This window comes from Drosophila mauritiana, chromosome 2L (assembly GCF_004382145.1).
Source record: "Drosophila mauritiana strain mau12 chromosome 2L, ASM438214v1, whole genome shotgun sequence".
Taxonomy (NCBI): Eukaryota; Metazoa; Arthropoda; class Insecta; order Diptera; family Drosophilidae; genus Drosophila; species Drosophila mauritiana.
In genome coordinates, this window is record NC_046667.1 from 23,217,783 (window position 1) to 23,243,668 (window position 25,886).

The following is a 25,886-nucleotide window of genomic DNA, read 5'->3' on the forward strand; positions in this document are numbered from 1 at the left end:
TACTTAAAATCTCATACAAACTTAAATTGGAAAAGTGACAAACAAGGGATAATGAAGAAAGAGACATGATAACATTCCGTAAACAAGAGTTACAACAATTATTTTTGACTCAGATGGGATTACATGTTGATAAGCCAAAACAAAACGGAAGTGGAAATACGAATGACGGAAACACCACACGAAGAACATTTAAAAATACAAGGCAACTTTCATCAATATGAGGATTAAATTATAATATTTCGCACAGGTTTTATATTATTTTGGTTGCTATATCTTGTGAATTTCGTATAAATATTTCTAAATTCAAAAAATTCTGCCAACGAACTGGATCACTATAAATGGTATCCGATGTCAGCAACTATCCATAAAGTTTTGATTCACGGTCCGCAGATAATAGAATCCTCGGTTTTACCTATCGGCTGCTTTGGAGAGAACGCATCTGAAACACGTAATAAATTCTACAAGCGTGATAGACGGTCATATTCGAGACAAAGTTCTAGTTTTAACAATTTAACGGACGTATTTTACCGAGCCATGGATTCATCGGATCCTTTACTTTCAAGCCTAAATATAAACAAAAGGTCGTCTCAAAATAAAAAAGTCGCTTTGCCCAAAGTCATCAATCTTTTAGATGCACCAAATGTATAACATATTAATAATGAACATTTTTTGGGAAGCGATGATAGCGACTCGGATTTGGATCACGATGATCCATTTTCTATGCATTTGGACGTAGAAAATGTTGATTAATATAATAGTATAATTATATGTATATTAAATAAATACATAAGAAAAATTCAGCTTAAATTTATTATATTAATTAATAAGAAGAAATAATCATGCCAAATGTACTCCTTAACTTTATATCCTAATATGGGTGGTATGGGTGGGCTTGGTCCGATTTACTTGAAATTTCACGTACGTATTTTGAAATGACATTTAAATGTCAAATGCACCAATTCTACAAAAATTCAGCTCCCTAGCTTTATTATTTGTGTCTGTGCACTGTTGAAAATGTCTCCTTGTAGTTTACACCGTAGATTTGTCCGCAACCTTTTGCCATTAGTCTTGCCTTGTAACGCTCAATTTCGCCAGTCGCGCCTTTCTTTATCCCAAATGTCCACCGGCATCCAATTGCCTTTTGTACTGGGAGCAAGTCTGTTATCTCCCAAGTCTCCTTCTTTATTAGCGCGTTTTATGTTGGCGCCCGCCTCTCATCAGCTATTGTCATCATTGCTATTTTCGTACTGAACTTTAGATGTTCCCAGTTATCCCCTACTATTCCCCTATCCTCAAACTATAAAATGAAAATCTAAACATTTTTCAAAAGTGTGGGCGTGGCAGTTTAGGGCAGTTTTATAGCGTTAGAGTGAGCGTGGCAAAAACTTTTTGGCAAATCGATAGAAATTTACAAGACCAATAAAAATTTTAATATATATTAAAATAGTTTTCAAAGTTTGGGCGTGTCAGTTATGCGTGGCAAAAAACTTTCCCTGCGTCTATGCCTCTGGAAGCTGCATGCATAATCTCAAAATTGTATAGTTCCTCAGATCATTTCCTATAAACCAGAGCGGACACACTTAGCGCAGTAAGATAGGACTCAAAAATTCAAATTAAAAAAATTAAATCATTACCCAATCAAAAAGCTTAAATTTAGTTTTACTTATATGATCAAATTAAGTTTATAGTCAAAGCCGAATGCAAATTTAAAAAATATAATAATATAAAAATAAATTCCTATTTAATATGAATACACATAAAATTTGTACATTTCTTTGTCCACCGTTTCTGAGTTGCCGCTAACCGAGTGATGCTATCTTGACGCATATTTTTAAATGGTGTAAATTTAATGCATATATTTTGTGGTATGGTAGTATTTTTAAATGTTAGCTGTGCAGCCATGCTGTCTCTAGTTTAATTTCCTGAATCTAATGTGAAGAAACAGGAATGCTTGAAAACAGATGTCACTTCTACAGGGGAACAAAGTTTAAAAACAAGTAAATCACAGAAAACGTCGTTTCCTTTTGCTAATAGAGCGCCTGAACTCGGTGGAAATAGCAAAAAAATATATCACCATTCTTGGGACTGCAGAACAAATTCGAAAATGAGTGACAACTTTTCAAGAACACCATTTTCTGAAGGGCACGCTCCAAGCCGTAAGCAATAAAGATTTTGGTTACATAATTTTATTTAATTATTAAATAGCTCGATGTTATCTGTTTTTTTTTTTTAAATTGAAATGGAATACAATGATATGCAGATGAAGAAGCATTAAAACCCCACTACACTACCACTACGGGTTCTTTTAGTAGAACTCCGGTCTCGCCGTATCTCAACTATGATTCGCGATATCTGCAACAAGCACAGCCAGAGTTCATTTTTCCCGAAGGGGCCAACAAGCAGCGTGGACGCTTCGAGTTGGCCTTCTCACAGATAGGCACTTCGGTAATGATTGGCGGTGGAATTGGTGGCCTAGCAGGTGTTTATAATGGTTTAAAAGTCACAAAAGCACTCGATCAGAAGGGAAAAGTTCGTCGAACACAGTAAGTAATTATCGGAATTAAAATTGGTTGCAACCTCACAACTTCGACTTAACGCGTAGGTTACTTAATCACATTATGAAGCAAGGTTCCGGCACAGCTAACACATTGGGCACATTGACGGTGCTGTATTCGGCTTGTGGAGTTTTGCTGCAGTTTTTCCGCGGAGAAGATGATCATGTAAACACAGTAATTGCGGGCTCTGCCACAGGACTGCTATACAAGTCAACAGGTTAGCTGAATTTGCCATATATCGAAAAATAATATTTATGAACTAGTTGCATTGTATTTTACAGCTGGTCTTAGGACGTGTGCTTTTGGTGGAGCTATTGGGCTGGGCATCTCGTCGCTCTATTGCTTATACCTAATAGCACAAGAAAACAGTTCGAACTCAAGTCCCAAGTACCTATAAATGGCTAAAATATGTAGTACGCAGGCATTAATAGGATCAATCCTTGCCGATTAAAATTATAAATACGAAATTTTAATTTTATTTTGTTTTATTACATTTTATATTAAGAATTTTTGCATTAACTTGCTGTTGTAGATAAAGCCATCACAATCCCGTACACAATTTAGTTAGGAACCCAATTTCAAAACTCGTTAATAGTCCAAGTTTTTGGTATCGGCGCCTACCATGATTGCCCTGCTGCCCCCAGCCATTTCATTATTGGCCGGAGCTTCGCAGCTGGTGTCCTGTGTGGAGCACGTCTGGCAGTGACAGTTCACTGCCTCCATGTACTGGTACTTGCTTACGCTGTCCTTTGCTTTAGGGTGACAATTCTTCAGGATAGCTACTACCAGCTGCCGCTGGGCGTGGACACAAACAGGATGGAACGAACGCTTGTAAGGAAACTTCCAATCGGAAATTTCGCTTGAGTCGCATCGTCCCCAACACGACCAAACGCTTACATAGTCCCAACACTCGTGTCCTTGAAGATCAGACTGTGTCACTTTATACGTGTATACACGACGGTGGCATCCCAAAGGCGTCACAATATGTCCGTTGTTTATCGGTTTAATTTCCGACAAACTTGAAGACGAAACCGAAATAAGCACTACAGACGTACCCACAAAGATGACTAAAGTCCTGAAAAAATAATTCTGAACATAGAGGAACAATGCGCTAGCTATTTTTGGCTGCCTTACAGAGTTGCACTATCCGCCAACATAGTTTTCGGTGCAGTTTCTGGTTATCAACTGAGTTACAAGTGAAAGGAATCGCCTTTTTATTAATGCGGCGAACGTCTAAACTGAGCCTGCGCTACGCAGAAAGGAGTGTAAACACTCAACATATGGCGTACAAAAATAAATTACATTGCTTGAAGGTTCAACTTTGCATTTCTAATTCTGTTTGCGTTATGAATTTTAATTTGTACATTAATTTGTTTTTGTTGAATTTAAATCCAAAAACAATTGCACGTATATTTTCGAGCGAACTCATATTTTGTTACTTTATCTGTATGCATCTTCAACTCTCGTACATAAATGCGCATTCAGCAAAAACGTTTGCTTGCACTTGTAAATTAAACCGATTGAGTGAGTGGTTTCATCTTAAAGGATTATTTATTGAGCCAACACTGCTATGGTGGTATAAAATCTCTCAACTTGGCCATTAGATGTGCCGTGCAAAGAAGGCGAAATCGAGACCTGTACACTGAACCTATTTTTTAGGATGACTCGTATGGCTTCCGAGTTCATTCACCCTTCATTGTCAAAGTAAAGAGTTTTCATGTTAGGGAAAAGATTTATTAGCTGCAAAATTGGTTAAAAAAATATATCTTTGTGGATAATACTTTCCTCAGTATAACCGGGAACTGGTGATTTTGTGACGATTTTGCCTTGGACCAAGTTTTATAGTTTGAAGTGATTTTTGAAGCCAGTTGGCTCATTTAGAGGAAAATGCAGTCGCGAAGGACTTTCCTTTCATTTTCCTGTCCTGCTCTTATGTTCCTCGGGCATGATTTTCCGTTATGCGATACTATTTGCTACTAAAATTATGTTTTGAACAATGTGTAAATGTGAGGTAAAAACATCGAATAAATCGTACTGAATAAGAGATATTTAACGAACTGTTTTCCTGGTTCTGGAGTTGCAGCGGCTAGCTCGGTGAGTTTGTGTGTTTGTCCAACGAAATTTATGATTTGTGTGATTGCTCAAACAAGGAGAAGACAGAGTTTCAGACAAGAATAGCTTTATTGTCAGACTACTTCGACAATGGACTCATACAGTCCTCGCCGTCTGCCGCGCGGCGTTACTCCTTCGTCGTCTTTCCTTCGTTATCCCGCGTCGTCCTTGACAACATACCACATGCTTGGAATGGGCTTAGAATGTTATGGGGGCACGCGCTTGCGTATTTTCTTTATAGGCCGCAGGGATTTCCCCTTTTGCGCACGGCTCGCTCGGACTCGGACACGGCCCTTGACTCTTATTGCATTCCAGCCCTCTTCGCTGATGCTAAGACGCTCCCGTGCACCCGGATTTGTGGGGAGATTTAAGACTCCTCACTAACCGCCCTGAGCTGCAACGACCAATTGTTTGAAACGTTTGTAAGAAGATAAATACTTGTAATACTTACGATAAGTCCAATACGATATATATTACGAACCATATCGAAGATCTCGAAAGGAAACGACGCGCCACGATCTGTTCAAAGTCCATGCAGGCCAACGTATATAACGAATCTAGCGATACGTCTGTTCCTTACGAATAAACAAATACAAGCCATCTTATAATGGAATTGCCTATTCATTTAAACAATAGTTTCGAACCAACGACTACGCTTACAATTTTCAGAAGTGGCATAACTTACGATCAAAGCCATTTGTTATGCACCATATGTGAAATTCGTTTATTGTTCTTTCGTGACTCCAGTGGAACAGCGCAGTAACAAAAAAAAGGAAAATTACGAAAACTAACGAATTACGAGTGAAGCACTTGAAGCGTCTTCTGCGAGAACGAGGTCTTTCCACGTCTGGAAGCAGAGAGGATCTTATTCTTCGTTTGATCGAACACGAAAATTGTGATGAAATAAAGTTTGCAACTACGGAGCAATTACAACTCGAGATGAACGACCTTCGTGAATATATGCAAAGATGAACACAGGATTGTTGCATATTCCTCCGACTATAGACAGCCCTACAGTCAAAAACGTTCCGACTTCACCAAACATCACAGAGGTGCCACAGCGTACCGCTCCCATTAGAGAAATTGCAGATACGCTACCTGAGTTTGACCCAATGAATGACAAATTTCTCACGGCAGAAAAGTTTATTGATCGCGCCAATAAAGTCATGGACGTTTACCATTGGGATGAAGAGCTTCTCCTAATGGCTATATCCACAAGTCTTCGAGGTGCTGCACGGATGTGGCATGACGATTCACGTACATTGCATATCCGTTGGTTGGATTTCGCAAATTATCTTCTCACGAAATTTGGTTCGAGGGATACTGGCTATTTAGCATTCAACTTTCGTCAGCTTTATTCTCGGGTCTGGCTTATCTGGATATGCTGCTTCTAACTCTGTCCAGATTGCTGCGGGCTTAGAGTCATTTTCCATTCCTGCGCAATACTCAGCCAGGGTCTTTCGCATGTATTCTGTTCTTCCAGACAGCTGTATGCAAACCTCTTTGCCACATATATGAATTCCTCCTTTTTAAGGTGGTAGAACCAACTTCTACAAATACTACTTTTAGTTCTATACTGCCGGACGCCAGAAATAACGAACTGATTTTAATTGGTCTTCTCGCTACGTGATACGTACTGCTAGCTCAGAATATTTCGTGTGTTCGTCCCACCAAATTTATATCAAAAATTTAACTGAACTTCCACCCCGACGGACGTGTTTTTTACAGAGCTCCAGTTAATACTCAAGTTTAAGTGAAAAATTGAAGCCCAAGTTCAACCATCATATAAAATTGAAAAGACGCCAACATACATTTATATGCGTTAAAAACCTTATTTATTTATTTTTTTTTTTGCACGGGTCCCACGGCCGAGGGGCCGCTGCCGTCCCCGCCCAACCGACCGAGGGGCGCTGCCGTGTATCGTACGGCTCGATTCGCGAGAAGATAGACGAGTCATAGAAAAGAGTACAGAGACGAGGAAACATAAAGTAATAAATAATAATAAATAATGTAACTAAATAATAACATAACTGTAATAAATATAATTGTTAGTAGGATCTAATTATGTACTAAAAAAGTTAAAATTGATTGCTTTAAGAGCGGCAGAGAGTCAAGATTACAAATAATAGGATAAAGTCTATTATAGTCAGAATATAATACTCTGTAAGCGTCATGCTACTCATAGTTAGATCTACAACGATTTAAGATAAGTGGTATATAGCTTCTAGTGAATCTACTTGGAACCGAGAAGATAAGCCGACTAATCAAATTCGGACTCTCAACATCACCACGAATAAGCTTACAAATAAAAACTGTTCCAAGCATAGTTCTACGGTTAGCTAGGGAAGGTAAATTAATTAAAAGTAGTCTACTGGAACAAGGAGGTAATATACGGTTTGCATCCCGCCGCAAGGCAAAAAGTAAAAAAAATTTTAGGACCGATTCAATACGGTTCGAGTGAACTACGTATTGTGGACTCCAAACAGGTGATCCATACTCAAGAATCGGACGGAGTAACGAAATAAATTTATAGTCATGTAAGGATCATCAAATTCCTTAGACCACCTTTTTATAAAACCAAACACACCCCTGGCCTTATTGACAATAGACGAAATATGGTCAGAAAATTTTAGTTTAGGGTCCAGAAGAACATCAACCCATGTTATTCTGTCCAAAGGGCACCCACTTAGAGTGTAAGTCGTGCGTACTGGGTTGACACGACAGAGGGTCATAACTTTATACTTGGAGCCATTTAAGCTTAATATGTTATCACGGCACCATATTTGAAAGCTGTCTAGATCGGATTGTAAGTCTAAATGGCGCGAACTGTCCTTGTGCTGAAGGCATAATTTAACATCGCCTGCGTACATAAGAACACGCGAAGGTTTTATTACTAAGGGGAGGTCGTTAATGAATAAGGTAAAAATAAGCGGACCAAGGTGTTTCCCTTGTGGGACACCAGATGTGACTCGGAGAATACAAGACAGAGAATTTTTAAAGAGGACTTTTTGCGTCCTGCCATTCAGATAGCTTAAAATCCAATTTAGAAGGTCAACAGGGAAACCTAATAGATCAAGTTTCCTTACTAGAAGGTAATGCTTTACTAAAGTCAGTTTAGATGACATCTGTTTGAAGATTATTTTTAAAGGGCAGTATTACGAAAGAAGTTAGCTCCAAGAGGTTAGTGGTTGTTGAGCACACAGCCAGGGATTCCATCGGGACCTGCCGAATAGACCGGTTTAACTCGCTGAAGAGTGGGGCAGAATATTAGATTCGACTTAGATACGGCATATGGCTGTTCCGATGTTACCGTAGTGTTTTCAAAAAATAGCGAGGTTGGGTAGGAACTTGTTTTTTGCTTAGTGTTAACGAAATTATAAAACTGTTTCGGATCCTGTGCGAACTGGAACTTACAACGATTTAAATAATTTCGTAGTAGCACTAACATTGAGCACGGTAAAGTTTAACCGAGCGCTTACATATACTTGCATTGACAAATTTTCGAAATTCGCCGTCGTACAGCATGTGCTGTCAAGAACAATTGAGGATTTGAAACCGGCCATGTTACAGGTCATGAATTTCTTCCCAAAGGTCAAGGGTATTTACTGCGACAACGACCCATCGTTAAAATCGCACACTATCACGGCCATGCTAGACAACCATTTTGGCGTCAGCATCACGAATGCGCCACCCCTTCACAGTGTCTCAAACGGGCATGTGGAACGTTTTCACAGCACTCTACTAGAGCTCGCCAGGTGCCTGAAAATTGACAAGGGCATAAATGATACTGTGGAGATAATCTTGTTAGCCACTACCAGGTATAACAAATCAATCCATTCGGTCATCGATAAGAGGCCGGTCGACGCAATACAAGAATCCACGGACGACACACAAGAACGGATTGCTGATTACTGCTTTAAATTCATTGGAAGAAACACGATATGTACTAAAAGCACTGTCAACTAATGAAATAAAAATACAGCCACTAGAAACTACTCACTATCACAACATATTAAGACTATTAAAAGATAAATCGACCAAATACTACACCATCAGACCAAAAGACCAGAGAGGGTTTAAGTTAATCTTCGTAACGTCCATCATGCTACAATGACGACAATGACGATATTATCAATGAACTAGCTCAGCAAGGGCATGAAGTTATAAATTTACACAACATCCAGACGACTCCAAACAACCATTGCCTCTATTCTCTATTGAAGTCAAAAGGAAAGACAATAATAAAGACATTTATAAAATTGACCATCAACTTCAAAGTAATCTTTGAACACTTCCTCAATGTACAAACCGCCAAAAATATGGACAAAAAATTACAGCACCAAAGACTCTACTTGTGTAAAGTGCGCTGGAAAACACAGCTCATCATCCTGTACTATTAACACAAGATCGGAGAGAACAAGCATTAAATCACTATGCTGTGAAAACCACACTGCAAACTATAAAGGTTGTATGGTGTACACAGCACTACAAATTCAAAAATACCCAACTCTTCAGAAAAAAGAAATACCTATAACAGAAACAACTCATCAAACGACACAATACAACGCAACAAATAACGTAGTAAGCTTTAAAACGCCAGCTATATCCTATGCCGAAGTCTTAAAAAAATCAAGTAACTAAACCAACTAACTAAAAAACAAACCAACTCAACAATTCAACCTACTATTGTACCTGATATACAGCCTGCTTCAACTTAATTAAGCCAAACTGCACAAAATGATTTTGACAAACTTATATTAGTGATGAAACAATTAATACCCCAAATCACAGTACCACTTCAACCTCCAAAGAGATAAGTCGTGCCACTCAGTTTAAAGCCTCGCTTCGCGTAAGCCCAAAACCCTTATCACCAACAACGTGCTAAACAAATATCAAACACAAAGAGAAAATAAAAAACTCAACAACAAAAACAACAATACCGCTAACCCGGGCTCAAGCCCTGAACCAACAATCACGACAGACCCACCAAACATTTACAAAATTACTTCAAAAACATACCAATCCCAATTAGGCGAACCTAAATTTATAATTATTAAAAGAAATGACAACAACTCTTTCGAATGAACTTCACCATTCATCATAAAAAAATCGGTGGACTTTGCCTGTGGAGGAGAAGTTGAGGGATGCAAACGTACAAGAGACGGCAACCTGTTAATAAAAACCTAAAACGAATTACAAGCCAGAAAACTCCTAAAATTAACAAAAATTGCAGATATGGATGTAACAACAAGTGAACATAAAATATTAAACTTCTCTAAGGGAGTTATTTACTGTAACGACCTTAGACACATCGACGAAGACACAATTCTACAAGAACTAAAACCACAAAAAGTAACTGAAGTTAAAAAAATAATGAAACGGCAAAACCCCAACTCTAACTCTGACACCAACAACATTCCTTCATTCACTTCAACGCACTTACCCACCAAACTAACAAGGAATACCCCCCCTCCCACAACGTAAACAAAGAAGCCGCTCTAATCAATAGAATTATTCTTTATAGCGCAAACCTCTCCATCCCACAAACCTCACCTAACATACATCCATACAGGGTTCCATGGTGGAATAAACACCTCGACCAATTACGTAAAGAAAAACAACTTGCCTGGAAAAAATTAAACCGCACATTTACTGTTGACAACATTCTAGACTTTAGACGCAAAAACGCAATATTTAGATACGAACTAAAAAAGAGGAAAAAAGAAGCTTCCAGCTCTTTCACCTCAACCATTCATCCCACTACTCCCTCATCCAAAATATGGGCCAATATAAGACGCTTCTGCGGAACCCAGTAAAACAAATTCATGCCATCACAAACCCAGAAAACAATGAGACTACATTGGCTAGCAACGAAATTGCTAACATATTCGCACAACACTTTTCTGAACTCTCCGGCGACTGGAACTTTTCAGAGGAGTTCCGGAACAATAAATATAGAAATAACCTACATCACTATACCCCTCCCCGGCCGCCACGCCAGTAGGTATCACAAGGGGATCAACGCGCCACCATCGGTGGTACGCGCCGTAATTGTGACACACTACTGGAAGTGCATCTACACTCTCCACGCAAGGGCGGCTGGAAACAGGCTCTAGGTCATGTCTCTGCTAAGAGTGCTGGCTAATCGTAGTTGGGCTGGAGCTGGTAACTCTCAAAAATTTCCACACCTCCGGGCCGGACTAAGGTGTCATTCGACCCGTGCCGAAAGTTTGCCAGGCTAGGGGCCCGTGTAATAACTAGCCCAGTCGATAACAGAGAGTCCGGGCAAGTGGCGTCCGCCCGGTCTAGTTAGCCTTACCCGGGTACTGCGGATCTCTGCCCGGGCGGACCTTTTATTTCTCTGCAACTCGTGGGTACTATGAGCAATAGACCAAATAATTTTAGAATACCGCAGGCCTTGACTACGGGAAATTTCGCAAGACATTACGAGGACCGTCTCCTTGACGGAGAGCGGCCTACTTCGGTGGTAACACCAAAAAATGCTCCTAAACGGAGTGCGCCAACGGCACAAGCTCGCCCAGTTGCGGGAGGGAAGTATCGGGCAGCCACACCGAGTCACTCGAATGTGGTCCAAGCCGGCTAAGCGGGACAGGCTAAAAACCTATTACCGCAACTTGGTCAGCCTGGGGCCCGGGATGACCCTAACCGTAAGGGGCAAGTCACCCGCAGAAGCTTTGTCTCTGGCCAAGACAACGCATCCGCTAGAGCACAGGCCCAACTCTGCTTCGAAGCGGGCAAACACCACCCTGACGCCTCCGACGGAAACGCCTCAGAGGCAGAAGGCGGAGAAGAGCAGGCCACTGACTGCTCCCTTCGATGGCCCAAGTTCCTCAAGGGCTGCAACGGCAACTGAAATACGCAAGCCATCATATGCGGCCGTAACTTGGGCCATGAAAGTTGCGCTCGTACCAGAGGGGTACCCCAAAGTCGTCCTCAGCAGTGAGAACCTCTCACAGCTCGAGGACTCACTACTGGAGGAAATAGTCCTCTCCGGTTGGGATTCTCCAATCAAGTTTGGAGGAATCCACTTAAGGGTGGACCACCTGATAGTGGACTGCCGCAACGCAACCACTGCTGAGTGGCTGCAATCAGCAGTCCCCAGCCTCAGTGGCATTGATGACAACTCATGCGCCACGATTATTTCTAATGACCACAAGCTGAGCTTCAGGTTCAGTTTGTGGTCTAAATAAGGCTAAAACGATAAAATCCTGCCCAAGACAGGTCGAGACTCCTCGAAATCCACCAGTCTCCGCGGAGAAGGAGAAGCCCAATAAGCTCTCCGAATCCAGCGAGGATCTGGCGGATGATGAGGATCTTGATGCGACCATCATCGAGATGGGGGATCAGACCCCGTTATCCTCTCAGAAGCTAGGCATGGAACTAGACCTGCTGAGTAAGGAAGAAGCGATACCGGTGGATGGTGATCTGGGTATCTCCAGATCAGCAACGCCGACGATGGAGCCGATCATCAAATGGTCGGAAGTACAGGGATAGCTCAGGTGAACATCCATCGCGCCAAGGCGACCTCGGCTGCGCTGGCAAGGATGTTCACCAAACAACATCTTGGGCTAGCCCTGGTACAGGAACCCTGGTATAACCAGGGAATAAAAGGACTGTACGTGAAGAACGCCAAGGTAATTTGGGATCAACGGGCCTCTAGCCCTAGAGCCTGTATCCTGGCATGTAGAAGTATTAATTATTATATACTTACAGAATTTCTCACGCGGGACTGTATACCGATCGTGGTAGAAGATGTGGGAGCAGCCAAGAAGACTGTGGTGGCATCGGTATACTTTGCCCACCGCCCGAAATCACTGCACTGGCAAAATACTGCAAGAGGATACACTCACCCATCATCATCGGATGTGATGCAAATGCACATCACGTGATATGGGGCAGCAGCGACGTAAATCAAAGAGGTGAGTCACTCTTAGAATTTTTCTTGAATAACAATCTAGAAATCCTAAATGTTCCGACATTTGTTACCAGGGTAAGATCTGAGGTTCTGGACATCACACTTTCCAGCAGATCAGTGGCTTCGCATATAAGCGACTGGCACGTATCTCCTGAGGAGTCAATGTCAGATCACAGAATTATTCGTTTTAACATAGGGCTAAATCTAGAATGCAGCGAGCGTAGGCGCAATCCCAGGAATACGAACTGGGAAGGGTTCAATGCCTCCTTACTGCGGAATCCAGCTTCTGGGGTAACCGGGAAACTCCGTACCGCTCTAGAACTGGAGGCCGTCGTAAAAGATATTAACTCGTGTCTTACTAACGCGTTTAGAGAAAACTGCTCCCTTGGTCGAGCCAAGAGGGAAAAAAATGTTCCATGGTGGAACGACCAATTGGAGAAGTTACGGAAAGCGACCAGGCGTCTCTTTAACAAAGCAAAAAGAGAAGGGAACTGGGATGCCTACCGGAATAAACTGACTGTGTATAACCATGAGATCAGGAAAGCCAAACGAAGGAATTATAGAACCTTCTGTGAGGCAATAGTAAAAACATGTGAAGGCGCAAGACTTCACAGAGAAATCTCCAAAGAAGTGCCAGAATCAAATCAGGCACTACATACGGAGGATAACTCCTATACTATAGGAAATAAGGAGAAACTTGAGCTACTACTGGCAACTCACTTTCCGGGAAGCACGCTTCAAACGGATGGGAATACCCCGGTAACGGCTCAAAGTAGACCGTGTGCTACTGATTGGGCCAAAGCAAAATCAATAATCAAATCAAAATCAATCTCAAAACGGAGAGATTAAGATGGGCAATTGGTACATTCCAGCCCTACAAATCTCCTGGACCAGATGGCATTAAGCCAATCCTGCTACAACTAGCGCTAAATCAGCTCGCAGTGCCGATCAGGAAAATACTGATCAGCAGTTTAGCTTTAGGACACATACCTACTGCCTAGAGTATAGCAAAAGTGGTCTTCATTCCAAAAGCTGGAAAGAAAGACATCACTGATCCGAAGTCGTTCAGACTTCGATGTCAGCTTTGGCTAAAACCGTTGGAAAAGCTACTGGATGTTAGCATTAGAAGCACTCTGCTTGTAGAGCATCCGCTCCAACGGACGCAGCATGCCTACAGGGCACCTGAAAAGGCTTATTGAGGATTCACTTACTCATAAGGAAGTGGCGCTATGTGCCTTCTTAGACATACAGGGTGCATTCGACAATATCTCTCATGAATGTCGAATGAATTCCTGTCAGAATGTCGCATAGAGGCCAGCAAAGAAGTTAAGTATCTTGGGATAACCCTCGACTATAAACTTAGCTTCAAAACTCATGTCGATAACACAATTGATAAGTGCACCAGAGCAGTTTTCACGTGTAGGAAAATTGCTGGAAAATCGTGGGGAACCTCACCACGCATAATAAGATGGCTGTACCTCATGGTAGTCAGACCCATACTAACTTATGGAGTAATAGCCTTAGGTGATAGAGCACGCCTTAGCACCACTAAGGTGAAACTTCATAAGCTGCAAAGATTCATGGCCTGCAAATGCATGACAGGAGCAATGCGCACCTGTCCCACTGCAGCCCTAGAAGTACAAATGGAGGTAACGCCGCCCCATATCGTCATTGAAATGAAACGGAAAGCCACCCTAATAAGAATTGAAGGACCAGGAAATGACTGCAACCTTACAAGAAATGATGCTGAAAGCCTAAAAATGGATATCCCTTTGCTGATGCAACCAAGGGATGAGATGCCAGCTGAGCACAGGTTCGCTCAGAACTTCAGCACTCATCTCAGTAATAAAACCAGTTGGACAACCCTGGGGAAAGTACACCCTATGAAACCACAGAAAATAAGGTGGTATACAGACGGATCCCTCACCGACGAGGGAATTGGGATGGGGTTTGTAGGCCCCAGGTTAAAATACCACGAATCAATGGGCAGATAGTGGACAACCTAGCCAGGACTTGGACTTCAGGGAGATCTTTGAGACATGAAGGAGTAGTACAATAGATCAGAATGGGTCGCAGTACACATAGAAAACCACTTAATAATAATAATAAATAACCCTCCCAACTAGCCCAAACCATAGAAGAAAACATAACTTATCTAGAACTTAGCTCAGCCCTACAAACATTAAAAGGATCAAAAATAGCTCCCACACAACAAAAAACAGAATAACAAAAGTAATGAAATATTCAATAGCCACATACCACATGCCTAGAAAACAAGCCTAATCATCCCAATCCTCAAGCCAAACACCGACAAAACGAAAACTTCCTCATACCAACCCATGTCTCTCTCACTGCTGTATAGCAAAAACACTTGATAAAATAATAGCGAAGAGACTCTGGTGGCTAGTGACATACAACAATCTAATTAACGACAACCAATTCGGATTTAAAAAAGGCAAATTGACTTCGGACTGTCTACTCTATGTAGACTATCTCATAACGAAGTCAAAAATGCACACCTCCCTCGTCACTCTTGATTTTTCAAGAGCCTTTGATCGAGTAGGTGTGCACTCCATAATCCAGCAATAGCAGGAATGGAAAACGGGCCCCAAAATAATGAAGTACTTTAAAAACTTCATGAGTCACAGGAAAATAACTGTCCGCGTCGGTCCGCATACATCAAACCCATTACCCCTATTCAACGGAATCCCCCAAGGTTCACCCATATCCGTGATACTATTCCTCATAGCATTCAATAAATTATCCAACATCAAATCCCTACACAAAGAAATTAAATTCAAGTTCGTTAAGCATACAAAAACTAAAAAGAAAAAAACACCAATAATAGACCGAACCATCAAGCTTAGCCTAGAACTTAACCTACCCTACAAACCAGTAAAACTCCATAAATACAGGCCATCATTAGATTAAGATGGGCAATTGGTACATTCCAGCCCTACAAATCTCCTGGACCAGATGGCATTAAGCCAATCCTGCTACAACTAGCGCTAAATCAGCTCGCAGTGCCGATCAGGAAAATACTGATCAGCAGTTTAGCTTTAGGACACACACCTACTGCCTAGAGTATAGCAAAAGTGGTCTTCATTCCAAAAGCTGGAAAGAAAGACATCACTGATCCGAAGTCGTTCAGACTTCGATGTCAGTTTTGGCTAAAACCGTTGGAAAAGCTACTGGATGTTAGCATTAGAAGCACTCTGCTTGTAGAGCATCCGCTCCAACGGACGCAGCATGCCTACAGGGCACCTGAAAAGGCTTATTGAGGATTCACTTACTCATAAGGAAGTGGCGCTATGTGCCTTCTTAGACATACAGGGTGCATTCGACAATATCTCTCATGAATGTCGAATGAATTCCTGTCAGAATGTCGCATAGAGGCCAGCAAAGAAGTTAAGTATCTTGGGATAACCCTCGACTATAAACTTAGCTTCAAAACTCATGTCGATAACACAATTGATAAGTGCACCAGAGCAGTTTTCACGTGTAGGAAAATTGCTGGAAAATCGTGGGGAACCTCACCACGCATAATAAGATGGCTGTACCTCATGGTAGTCAGACCCATACTAACTTATGGAGTAATAGCCTTAGGTGATAGAGCACGCCTTAGCACCACTAAGGTGAAACTTCATAAGCTGCAAAGATTCATGGCCTGCAAATGCATGACAGGAGCAATGCGCACCTGTCCCACTGCAGCCCTAGAAGTACAAATGGAGGTAACGCCGCCTCATATCGTCATTGAAATGAAACGGAAAGCCACCCTAATAAGAATTGAAGGACCAGGAAATGACTGCAACCTTACAAGAAATGATGCTGAAAGCCTAAAAATGGATATCCCTTTGCTGATGCAACCAAGGGATGAGATGCCAGCTGAGCACAGGTTCGCTCAGAACTTCAGCACTCATCTCAGTAATAAAACCAGTTGGACAACCCTGGGGAAAGTACACCCTATGAAACCACAGAAAATAAGGTGGTATACAGACGGATCCCTCACCGACGAGGGAATTGGGATGGGGTTTGTAGGCCCCAGGTTAAAATACCACGAATCAATGGGCAGATAGTGGACAACCTAGCCAGGACTTGGACTTCAGGGAGATCTTTGAGACATGAAGGAGTAGTACAATAGATCAGAATGGGTCGCAGTACACATAGAAAACCACTTAATAATAATAATAAATAACCCTCCCAACTAGCCCAAACCATAGAAGAAAACATAACTTATCTAGAACTGAGCTCAGCCCTACAAACATTAAAAGGATCAAAAATAGCTCCCACACAACAAAAAACAGAATAACAAAAGTAATGAAATATTCAATAGCCACATACCACATGCCTAGAAAACAAGCCTAATCATCCCAATCCTCAAGCCAAACACCGACAAAACGAAAACTTCCTCATACCGACCCATCTCTCTCTCACTGCTGTATAGCAAAAACACTTGATAAAATAATAGCGAAGAGACTCTGGTGGCTAGTGACATACAACAATCTAATTAACGACAACCAATTCGGATTTAAAAAAGGCAAATTGACTTCGGACTGTCTACTCTATGTAGACTATCTCATAACGAAGTCAAAAATGCACACCTCCCTCGTCACTCTTGATTTTTCAAGAGCCTTTGATCGAGTAGGTGTGCACTCCATAATCCAGCAATAGCAGGAATGGAAAACGGGCCCCAAAATAATGAAGTACTTTAAAAACTTCATGAGTCACAGGAAAATAACTGTCCGCGTCGGTCCGCATACATCAAACCCATTACCCCTATTCAACGGAATCCCCCAAGGTTCACCCATATCCGTGATACTATTCCTCATAGCATTCAATAAATTATCCAACATCAAATCCCTACACAAAGAAATTAAATTCAAGTTCGTTAAGCATACAAAAACTAAAAAGAAAAAAAACACCAATAATAGACCGAACCATCAAGCTTAGCCTAGAACTTAACCTACCCTACAAACCAGTAAAACTCTATAAATACAGGCCATCATGGACCCTCCCCAATATAATAGACACATCACTCAGAATCCATAAGATAGAACAAACATCTCCATATCAATACTGAAAATAATACGAACATACAAAGAATAACCTTAAAACACATCATTTCATATTCACTGACGGTTCAAAAATTAATTACACAATATCATTCGCCATTACAACGGAGACAGACATCTTGAAATACGGAATACTGCCTCCATATTCATCCGTCCTCACCTCCGAAACAATCGCCATCATAGAAGCAATAGAACTTAATAAAAACCGAAGAGGCAAATTTATATCTGTTTCGACTCCCTATCAGCAATAGATTCAATCCAAAACACAAATAATAGCAACTTTTACCCAAGCAGAATACGATCGCTAATAACGCAACATGCACCCAAAATTAAAATAATGTGGATTCCTGGCCATTCAGAAATAAAAGGAAATTAACTAGCCGATCAAGCTGCAAAATCAGCTAGCAATATGCCACTTATCCTCACCCCAAACATAAATACCACAGATATAAAAAAACAGCTTAAAGTCAACCTTGCGACAAAAAAGAAAGAAAACATAATTAACTGCAGTCCGTGGTACCAATCTATTAACACGAACACCTCACACACATGCGATTACCTCAAACAATCTCACTCAAATTGGACCAGACTCGACCAAATAAAAATAATACGACTTCGACTAGGACACACAAACATAACCCACCCACACTACCTAAATCCCAATTAAATACCAACATGTTCGTTTTGCCAAGGTGATATTTCAATAAGCCACATATTAAACTCATGCCCATCCCTCCTACAAGCCAAACAAGACATTTAACAACACCAACCCTCTAGACCTTCTTAGCAAACCCAATCCAGATAACATACAAAAACTCATACTTTTCCTCAAAAAAACCAAATTATACCACAAAAGTTAAAAACAAAACAGGCAATTGTACATAACAAGCCAGCAATTAGTTAGCAAATTAGATATTAACAAAATTAAAATATAATAACATTGTAAATAAATATAGATGTAAGCCCCGTAGCCAATGCTATACTATCTAAGTTAGTATAGTTTTGTAAACTATTCTATCTATCACAATAAAAAAATAAATAAATAGCCCAAATGACAATTATGATGAACATTTTCACGCTTTTATTATCAAAACTTGACAAATGAACACCTAACAATCGCCATCTGGAATGCTAACGGGCTTTCACGCCAAAATTTTTTTTTATGCTTTGTTTATTGAAGCTTCTCATTATGAGACCAATAAGTTTGCAAATCATAAAAATTACTCAACTAACAGTCACTATTGAAACTGATATGAGTTCGTGTGGCCCTAATAATTATCGTTGGGTTGGCATATCATTACGACGAAGTCGGGTTCGGCTAGATAGCCTTGTTAAGTCGCAAGCCTGTTCGGATGGGCTGTCATCTGTCAAGATGAATACCTAGATACGTAAATTTTTATTTTTCTGTTCATTGACTTTTATTCGCTAGTCAGAAAGCCATTTCTCTATATGTGCCAGATAGAGAGCAAGTTGGGCAGTAGCTTGCCATGGACATTAAGAGCGGCTTGCAGTGTCATCGGCAAATGGAGATATTGTTAGCTGCCTCGATGTTGGTATATCGGCTGTATATTGTAGATATAGTGTTGGGCCAAGTACGCTGCCTTGAGGAACCCCAGCTTCTATGATGTGGTCCTCAGACGTAACAGTGCCGCATCTAACTGAAAACACTTTATTGTGCAAGTACGACTTTAAAAGCCCATGGGTGCATTCAGGGAGTGTTGACATAGAGTACAATCAAAGACACTAGAATAACAAGATGCGTAACGGCCATACAAATTTTTGGCACTCGATTTTTTGGCCGTGGCTCTAGAGGTGGCTCCAGGCTCTCTCCAGTTTTTGTTCGAGAGAGAAAGAGCGGAGAGCGCTACAGCAAACAGCTCTTTTCTACGCATACAGTGATAGCATACAACTGTATGTGTGCAAACGTAAGCTCATGTATTGTAAATTTGACAAAATATGCCCTTCACCTTAGTAGTCCGTTGACTTTAAATCTATATTATTTTTTATCAATTGGCACCATGCGAAAAATTCTTGTTTTGCATTGCCTTAACGTTATTAATATTTAAATAAAGCTTAGAAATAGTAATAGCCGAATCTATGTACATCACAAAATAAATTTCGAAAATGACTTTATATTAGAATACTTGTCATTTGGGTATTCAGCTTGCGGCGTGAGAAAAATTAATAAGGCAATGATTGTTGAGTGCTTGTGTCCGCACTTCGTGCCTGACGATATGACTTTTGCAACGAACTGTTTTCATATTTTTATTTATTTTATTAATTTTTATTTTCTACTACGTATTATTATTTTTTATGAAATATTATTATGAAATATTATTATTTTTATTATTTATTAATAAAATTATTTTTTTTTATGAAATTAAAAAATAATTATTATTATTATGAAATATTTATTTCTCAATGTTATGTCTTCTTTTTGGGAAATTTATGTTTCAAATTACAGTAGTTATAATAATTTCCTTTGTATTTGCTTTAATTATTTAGTATACTTATTAAGTCATTTGACTTAATATGATGTATGTAAATGAACCATTTTTATTATTTAAGATGCGCATTATATTCAGCTTGATTTTTTTTTTGGTATATTCCAATTTGATATTTTTAAAAAGCGCGCACTTTTGGGTAGAAAGAATAGCGCGCCAAATTTTTTGTTTTTCCTTTTAATTTATCTTAGCCCGTTTGCTTAAAGTTGACTATACGCAGAGCTCCTTGATTTTTTGATGTTTTCGCATATAATCGAGTTTATATTCAACTAAAATCGTTTTGTTGCATTAGTGAAGTATGGAAATATAAGCGCAAATAGTAATTGCGATAAATAGTGAATAGTGAATAGTGTTTACGTATTTTCGTAATTTTTCGCGCTTATACAACGTGCTGCTGCTTTTCGACAAAGGTTTTATTTATAAATTGTAAGTGAAAAAAACATTTAAATGGCCCATTTGAATGACCTTATGGATATGGCCAAGAAAAAAAGAAGATTCATAAGTGGGAACAAGTGCAGCTTATCCCACTGTCGGAAATCTAGGCGCGATTTCCCCGCTCTTAAATTGTTTAGATTTCCTGAAAGGGATCCAACAATGTTAATAAGATGGGCGGACAAATGCCAATTTACAGAAGATTTTATGGCGATCTTCTTCATCACTGTTTTTATGCCAAGATCATTTCTCCCCAGATGATACTGGGGTTAAATATTTGAAGAAAGGGACAATTCCAGATCGCAATCTTATAAAATTTAAAAGCTGCAATAATGACTATATTAATTTAAATGCTGTAGGATCGCCTCCACGAAAAAGACACCGCCACAGTCCCCCGTTGAAGTTTGTCGGCAGTGCCATAAAAATGCGAAAACTTTAAAAGTGTTTCAAAAAAAATATTTCGCTTTTAAAAAATTGTCAGGTGAGAGACAAGCTCTAATTAAAAATTTGAGGAAAGAAAACTCAAATCTAAAACGAAAATTAGTTAGGTTTGAATCCAAGTCCAAGAAAAACATATATTCTGAAATAGAAAAAATAAATTTAACGGGAAATGAAAAAATATTGGCGAAAATGCTTATTAAGGAAAAAAAGGGCACAAATACAAGATGGAATTATTGCGAAAAATTGTTTGCTCAGAGCATATATTACAGGTCCACATCGACATATACGTTTTTAAGAGACTCGCTAAAATTAAATTTTCCAAGTCCATCATCTTTGCAAAAGTGGAACAGCATCAACAAATTACAGCCCGGAGACAACGAATGTTTGTACTCAGCCCTTAAAGAATCTATTAAAGAAATGAATGCATCTGATAAAGAGTGCATATTGACTTGTGATGAAGTAGCAATTAAAAAAACCGAGCTTACAATGTGTCAGTTGATATTATAGATGGAATAGAGCATTTACTTGATCGATCTAATAAAATCGGAAGCCATATTTGCGTATTTGTTGTTAGGGGTATTTTAAAAAAATGGAAATTTATAATAAACTTTTTCGTGGCCGAAACGAATATAAAAGGCGATTGCTTAAAAAGTCTTATTTATAAAAACATTATTATCAACAACATTGAAAAAATTGGTTTCAAAGTAAGGGGTGTTGTGTGCGATCAAGGAGGTAACAATAGAAAATGTACCTCACTACTTGAAGTCACCAATGAGAAACCTTACTTTACCTTAAATAATAAAAAATATTATATGTTTTATGACATTCCGCATCTTTTCAAGTCTATAAGGAATAATTTTCTGAAAGCTAATTTTGAAACCCCTGACGGACTAGTTGATTTTGATGTCATTCGAGAGGTTTACGAATTAGATCATGGATCAGTAACGAGAATGACTAAATTAACAAGGAGCCACGTTAATCCAACTAGATTTGAGCTAATGCGCGTATGTTTGGCAACTCAGACACTTAGCCACACTGTTGCAGCGGCAATTAAGACTTGTAACCAAAACAAGCAATTACATCGAAATAGTTCCGAAGTTGCAGCTTCTACGGCTGCATTTGTCCAAAAGGTTAATGATTACTTTGATTGCCTGAATAGCAGAGTATTAACTGATAAAAACCCCATGAAATGCGCGCTTCAAGTTAACAATGCAGTTTGGAATAAACTAAAGGAAATGCAGGAATACCTAAAAAGCGTTAAATATCACGGGAATAAAATATATTGTGTTGATGGCTTGATCCAAACTACTGAAGCTATATTTGGACTCGTCGAAGATCTCTTTAAGGATCACGCAGACCACTTTTTCTTTTTAACTAGTAGAGTTAACCCGGATCCCCTTGAAAATATAATTGCGTGCGTTCGAGCAAAAGGTGGTAACTGCAGAAATCCTTCAGTTAACGAATTTAATATAATAATTGCCAAGTTCATATCTCTACACATTTTTAAATTTTCACAAAAGTCGAAATGCGAATCAGATGATGATGTTATGTTGCCAATAGAGTTCGATTCGATAATATATCAGCCTTTCATTGAAAAAAAAGAAATACAGCAACAAGAATACTCTGTATCATTTTCCAAAATTCTGCAAGACAATGAGAGGTACTTTGACCAAAATATAGATAACTTTTTGTGCAATGATATACCCATTGAATTAACTTCCAGTAGATATTTTGTTGGAGATATTGCTAAAGGATCCAGTTACGATAAATGCAGATCGGTAATTTTAAAAGAAACCGAGCATTTAACAGCTCTATCAGAGCTTTTCATACATGAGAAAATCTACTCAATAGACTCGGACTTCGGGAAATTAAAGGCACCATCTGATTTATTTTTTAATATTTGCAAAATACACATTAAAGTTTTCGAAAATATTTTTAAAAATAATAAAAAACATATGTGTATAAAAAAATGTACTGTTGAGCAATGCATTAAGTGCACAAATGAAAGTAGTGCCTTCTCATTATGGTTTTATGAAAATAATGAATGTTATGCACATAGAACAGATTTGTTAAACAAACTTATAAAAGTTTTGCTTTTTAAGCATTGCAAGTGGACTGTGATGATAGCTGATAAACAAAAAAGCAAGCTAAGCTCAGCATTCTATCTCATAAATAAAAAAATAAGCTATATTTAAATAATTGGCGACTGAAAACTGGACGCAAAATATATAAAAAAAAAAAACAATAGTTAGAAAAATAACTTAATTGGGGAACATGGAAATGTTTTAATGTTATACATTAAAATATTTCAAGTCGACTCGAAGGCCTAATTGATACAATTGTTATGGTGTTCCCTAGGTACCGAATATTACATATATTACAAATAATTAATTAACATAACATAATATAAATAAAATAAAAATAAAATAAAAATATGTAAACGGTAGCTAATTCGAGCGGCGATTTTAACAAACGAATTTAAAAAACTTTAAAATTATAATAGTCAGGGAATTTTTATTTTATTTCATCATATTGCTACGAAATTGGCCACAACTCCAAATATGTAAATTCGTTTCTTCGATCAGAATTGATTTCGGCCCGAAAATCGTCTTCTAGCACAACACGCACACATATACGCGTTCTCGTCTCTTGTTTTTACTCACACAAGCAAGCAAATTCTATTTTTAGATTTCTTACGCTCTCAGCGTGAGCGAGCGGAAAGAGAGATTTGGCCTTCACCAAAAAAGTGGCTGCATAGTGCCAAACGAATGTATGGCCGTTACGCATCTTGTTATTCTAGTGTCTTTGGTACAATGTACTGAGAATACTTGCATAAATCAATAACATAATTACATACGAATTGGCAGTGCTAGCATAAACAATATGGTAATGTTCAAGTGGAAGCGTCATATGATCGCCCGCTTCTGAAGCACACTGCACAAATGCATGGTCAGCATTCCCTAACCAAATGCCGATGTATACATACTGTGCACACATAGCATTTTTGCTCAACATATATAGTAGCCGCTTCTCCACCGACTTCACCAGGCAGCGAAGGCGCAATTCATAGCCTAAGAAGAATATTGTATTAGCTTTAAGAATCAGTCGAGTTTTACCACTGACACGAGTCTAACTATAAAAAAAACGGAGCTATGCTCCATAAAGAAACATTCAAAGGATTTTCAATATTATATGGCGACCGTGACAGGACCAGGATGTAAGGCCTAAGGACAAATGGCCTAAGGACTACAAAGGATTAGGGACTACTAAAATCACTATCAAATCAAAAATTGTATTGGACTGGACTGGAGATACGGATGGAAAGCAAATTTCTGAGTGAGTAGAGTGAGGCAATGAGAAACAAGCGCGGCGGTGTGCGGCAACAGTTAAAAACGAGAATAGCTCACCTAAAATGGCTATTATATTCTCATACGCCACCACCAGCCTGGTCAACTGCTCGCAAACTACAAGCAGATCTTGATTTCTTACAAATATAATTAAAAAAAGAGCCAATAAAAACCCAAAGCCCAACTCTCATTCATCAAAACCACAAATAATACAAAAATTAAATCTGCAACACCACAACCCAGAGCCAGCATACCAGTTTACAAGGAACAATGCCCGTTGGATTGTGAGGCACCATGGAGCGCCTATTGCAAGTACACTTGCAAACATTGTAAGGACATCAACCAGCAGAAGGAAGGATGTGCGACAACCAGCACCGGCACCGCTTATAATCAAAAAAAAAAAACAACAAAGAACTAATAAAATCCAAAATAAAAATACTAATAGTAATACCATTTTTAGCGTAAATGTCAATAGTGACAAACAGAATATATAATGAAGAAATTTACGAAAAAACTGAAGAAATCTTAAAACCCCAAATGGACTCAATTGATACAAAAACAGTGGATTCCACTGCCAATGTAATAAACATAGTGGAGATAGAGTCAAACAATCTAAGCTATATAACAATACTCTTGTTAGCAATTTTTATATTAATGATAATACATGCACTCATAAAAGTGTACAAACTCCACAATAAATGTTTAAAGAAACGCTATAATAGCAGGGCCAATGGCCTAGAAACAATTTAATTTTTTTATAATGAGGTCAATAATGAAATAATAATAATAATACAATCAAAAAAAAAAAAATCTTTTAAAAGCTTAAAAATGTCTCAAATAAATTTAACAGCCATCTTAAATGAAATAAAAGAAAAATTTGACAAGTCACATAAATGTTTGTCTCAGAATAGAACAATCCAAAAACAAACTGCTAGTAAGCATATAAGCATTCTGGTAGAGTCATTTAATCAGGCTAGATCCCGTTTACATGACCAAAGAGGGAAATTAGACAAAAAACAGTGGACAACAGCGTCCAAATTTTTGATTAGACTAAGAAGTAATCTAATAAATATCAAAGAAAGGTTCGATCTAAACATATCGATACCAACAATTCTTAATTCCCCTCTGACTCTAAGTGAAGTAGAAACAGAATCACTTAATGATTCTGACTCGGAACTAGAAATCAAAGAAGAAGATCTGAACGATCTAACAATACCAGCAATGTTGCAATTGCCAGAAGATTCAGGAAATAAAGAATATCAGGAAATAAAATTAAGCAACATGACAGATAATTCAGCCGCCATCAGGGCCTACATAAGGGAAGTGTCGAGCGCAGTACCGGAGTTTGATGGACAAAAAATCCATCTTCAGAGGTTTATTATGGCCATAAAATTAGTAGACCTTGCAAAAGGACCATTTAAGGACATTTCAGTAGAAGTAATAAAATCAAAATTGATTGGCACTACTCTGAACCTGGTACTGAGCGA

The 25,886-nt window shown here is 39.0% G+C and overlaps 2 protein-coding genes and 2 long non-coding RNA genes across 4 annotated transcripts; 2 read left to right on the forward strand and 2 right to left on the reverse strand.

The window, feature by feature from the left end:
• The first annotated feature begins 1,885 nt into the window (after window positions 1–1,885).
• Window positions 1,886–3,028, forward strand: LOC117150036 (mitochondrial import inner membrane translocase subunit Tim23). Its single transcript, XM_033316904.1, has 4 exons — window positions 1,886–2,156; window positions 2,261–2,543; window positions 2,603–2,772; window positions 2,837–3,028. Exons 1-4 carry the CDS (start codon window positions 2,105–2,107, stop codon window positions 2,950–2,952), a joined length of 621 nt encoding a protein of 206 aa, XP_033172795.1. The 5' UTR covers window positions 1,886–2,104; the 3' UTR covers window positions 2,953–3,028.
• A 115-nt stretch (window positions 3,029–3,143) lies between these two features.
• On the reverse strand, window positions 3,144–3,780 carry LOC117150047 (thyrostimulin beta-5 subunit). Its single transcript, XM_033316912.1, has 2 exons — window positions 3,690–3,780; window positions 3,144–3,630 (listed from the first exon to the last, which is right to left on the reverse strand). Exons 1-2 carry the CDS (start codon window positions 3,710–3,712, stop codon window positions 3,144–3,146), a joined length of 510 nt encoding a protein of 169 aa, XP_033172803.1. The 5' UTR covers window positions 3,713–3,780.
• Window positions 3,781–4,439: 659 nt separating this feature from the next.
• LOC117150060 lies at window positions 4,440–5,179 on the reverse strand. Its single transcript, XR_004460648.1, has 3 exons — window positions 5,119–5,179; window positions 4,614–5,061; window positions 4,440–4,531 (listed from the first exon to the last, which is right to left on the reverse strand). It is a non-coding gene; the product is annotated as an uncharacterized LOC117150060 (long non-coding RNA).
• Window positions 5,180–24,003: 18,824 nt separating this feature from the next.
• Window positions 24,004–24,803, forward strand: LOC117141519. Its single transcript, XR_004459490.1, has 2 exons — window positions 24,004–24,137; window positions 24,230–24,803. It is a non-coding gene; the product is annotated as an uncharacterized LOC117141519 (long non-coding RNA).
• The last annotated feature ends 1,083 nt before the right edge of the window (window positions 24,804–25,886 follow it).

Bases quoted from the DNA above. Each gene is read 5' to 3' on its own strand.
- LOC117150036 (XM_033316904.1), top strand. From the start codon at position 2,105: ATGAGTGACAACTTTTCAAGAACACCATTTTCTGAAGGGCACGCTCCA. The intron at 2,157-2,260 runs GTAAGCAATAAA...AATGATATGCAG, and splicing joins TGAAGGGCACGCTCCAAGCC to ATGAAGAAGCATTAAAACCC. The intron at 2,773-2,836 runs GTTAGCTGAATT...TGTATTTTACAG, and splicing joins ACTGCTATACAAGTCAACAG to CTGGTCTTAGGACGTGTGCT.
- LOC117150047 (XM_033316912.1), bottom strand. From the start codon at position 3,712: ATGTTGGCGGATAGTGCAACTCT. The intron at 3,631-3,689 runs GTAAGGCAGCCA...TTATTTTTTCAG, and splicing joins TTGGCGGATAGTGCAACTCT to GACTTTAGTCATCTTTGTGG.